Below are 2991 nucleotides of genomic sequence, written 5' to 3' on the forward strand. Positions count from 1 at the left end.
ATATTGCGCAATACTTAAAAAACAAAAATTAATAGCGAGGAAAAGAAATTTTAAGGCTATCTTAAACCATCTCCTAATTAATAATACCGTATACCGAATAGACAAATAAAATAAGTACTTTCGGATTTAGCCAATCAAAGTATTCGATTGATCATCGATAGTACTGTTCGATTAGTCGCGATTCTCGAAAGATTTAAATTTAAAAGTCATCGTAGGCGTAGGTGCGCCATTCATCAATTGACAACAAACAATATTGAATCATCTTTTTATTATATTTTTATTCTAGTAAATTCTAGACACCTCGTTTGGAATCAGTTTAATATAAATACAATGCCAGCTTCTTACAATTATCAGTTCAACTATTGTATTCCAGTGAGAAGTGAATTATTAGTAAAAAGTTTGAAGTTTAATTTTCATTATTGTAATTGTACTTCTAAAGAAATTTCTAAATCAGCAAGTAGATATGGCTTTTATTCCACGTATATTTCATGACAACTTTTGGGCACCTAACTGTCCTGGAGGTAGCGCATATTCCGGAAATGTAGTGAGAAACATTACAGAAGATGTCTTAAATTCCATCGCAATAGCACAAGCCATGTTTGGTCCAGAATATGACAGAAACAATCAAGAAGTAAATACAAATTCTGAAGGGCAACTACAAAGATCCTCTGTTACTGTTGACAAAAATAAATTCCAAGCCAACTTCGATGTACACCATTTTAGACCTGAAGAAATCACTGTTAAGGTAAATGATGATAAATCTATTACTATAGAAGCCAAACATGAAGAAACACCAGATGAGCATGGTGCAATTTACAGACATTTCATCAGAAAGTATGTATTACCAGAAAATTGTGATATTGACAGGGTAGAATCCAGATTGTCCAGTGATGGAGTATTGACTATCACTGCTCCCACAATCACTGAGAATGCAGCAGAACATAGAACCATTCCAATTATAAGGACAGGGAAATCAGTTAGACCCCAAGAAAACTTGACTTATGAAGCGAAGGAGCCAGTAGAAGATAAAGATGTAATGGAAAGTTAAAAGTAGAATTGTTACATATTTTTTATGTACTTATTATTAAAACTGTAATAGTTTTTAGAGTAATCATTTAAATAAATTTTTATAATTTAAATTATTTACTTATTTTGTGTTTAAATGTAGAAAACATTGAATTTTCATCATAATGAATTTGTTTTTGGAGACATTGTCTGCTTTCCAAATATATAGTTACACCTAGTGTTATAGATATTGGTAATAAAATATTGGCATGACTGGTAAGTTTTAAATCAAGTCCTGTAATTTTACTTTTTACAAAACCTCATTTGTTATTTCTGTACTTTTTTTACCTCTGTTCATTTGTTGCTAGTGATTACTTGAATTCATCCTCTCATTGGTCTCTTGAGCTTCCTATTTCTTTTTATTTTAGTTTTATTTAATTTTTTTTTGTTTTATGTAAGTATATAGTTTCACTGTTATTACTGATTATCCACATGATTACCTTAAATGGTTCTCAGTATGTTATGTTTCCATGGTTATGTGAAACAAATATGAATTAGAAGAAAATCTATTTAAGTTTGCTGGCTATTTTATGAATTATTGAGAACTTTTAAAACAAACAGTTTTAATACATTATTTCACAGTATCCACAAATTAGGATGATATAAAGCAAAATTTGAAAAGAAAAGTTCCAATAATCCTTGCAAATGACAAAAGCAGATAATAGTCTTTTTTATCGTGTCAAAATGTGTCCTCCATTATACTTAAACATATAAAAACACAAATCATAAGCACCAAATACCTAGTAACATCTTCAGGAAGAAATGTGACAAAACATGTAAAATGTAACTAAAATTGATAAACAAATAACTAAAAAATCAATGGGGTAAAATAAACTGGACTTTAGCTAAAAGATGTCATTGCAAGACAGGTGATGGAGAATCACTAGAGCTAAATCACCAGTAGGATATCGAAGCGTGGGCCATTCCAATAGAGGAAAAGGAATAATTATCCACAGAGGAAGCAGATATATGAAGACACAATGGGCAACTAGCCCAACATCAAGAAGAAACCAGAAGCAGATTATTCAAAAAACGTTAATCCAAGTTTAATTTTTATCTTTTCTTTGTTTAAGTTTGTCAAAGTTTGTCTAATTAACTCTTCATCCTAGTGTATGAATTGATATCTGTTGTCATTTAAGAATTGTTCGTCCTTTGTTTCCACTACTAGTAGAATAGGTATTTTTTCAATTTGTTTATTTCTTCCAGTTTAAACAACGTCTTGGCACACTTCTTAAATCCCCAGTCAAATACACAATATATGCAGATGATCTAGTAATTTTCTCTGAAAGCAAAAACACAACATCGACTTGCTCGTTAATTCAAACTGCTTTAAATGATATTCACAATTGGTCAAAAACAACAGGATTTAAATTTTCATAAAAAAAATCGAAAATAGTTCATTTTGGTAAAAACATCATCCCAATCTTTAAACGGTAGTACAAGTAGTACATCAAAAAAAATTTTTAGGTGTAAGCTTTGACAAAAAATTATCTTGGAAATATCTATCCAAGAACTAAAAGATATCTGTATCAAAAGAGTAAATATCTTAAAATCATTAGCGCACTATCAATGGGGAACAGACGAAGATATGTTGCTGATAATTTACTGATCTTTAACTCATTCAAAAATAGAATATGGTAGTATATTATACATCTCAGCTCCCAACTAAATTTCCGCAATGATATTCAGAACACCGCTTTTTGAATATGTCTTGGTGTGTTTAGTTCTAGTCCCACAGAAAGTACTTAAGTGGAAGCTAACGAACCACCTATCAATATTCGTCAACTGATGGAACTTTGTCTGATCTCCACCAATTGTTGGGAGAAAGCTTATTCAATTCCTTTCCCCAGCGTGTACAGTACCAAATATTTAAGGACCATGGACTGTTAAAGAGTTTCCTTCGATATCTGTAAGCAGACTTCACGG

The 2991-nt window shown here is 31.0% G+C and overlaps 1 protein-coding gene across 1 annotated transcript; it reads left to right on the plus strand.

Annotated features, from left to right (window-relative positions):
* The first annotated feature begins 221 nt into the window (after window positions 1–221).
* On the plus strand, window positions 222–1108 carry LOC140445312 (alpha-crystallin A chain-like). Its single transcript, XM_072537276.1, has one exon. It carries the CDS (start codon window positions 464–466, stop codon window positions 1046–1048), a length of 585 nt encoding a protein of 194 aa, XP_072393377.1. The 5' UTR covers window positions 222–463; the 3' UTR covers window positions 1049–1108.
* Window positions 1109–2991: the final 1883 nt, after the last annotated feature.

The sequence above is a fragment of the Diabrotica undecimpunctata genome, chromosome 7 (assembly GCF_040954645.1).
Source record: "Diabrotica undecimpunctata isolate CICGRU chromosome 7, icDiaUnde3, whole genome shotgun sequence".
In the NCBI taxonomy this organism is placed as follows: domain Eukaryota; kingdom Metazoa; phylum Arthropoda; class Insecta; order Coleoptera; family Chrysomelidae; genus Diabrotica; species Diabrotica undecimpunctata.

Coding starts and splice junctions, on each gene's coding strand:
- LOC140445312 (XM_072537276.1), top strand. CDS start 464: ATGGCTTTTATTCCACGTATATTTCATGACAACTTTTGGGCACCTAAC.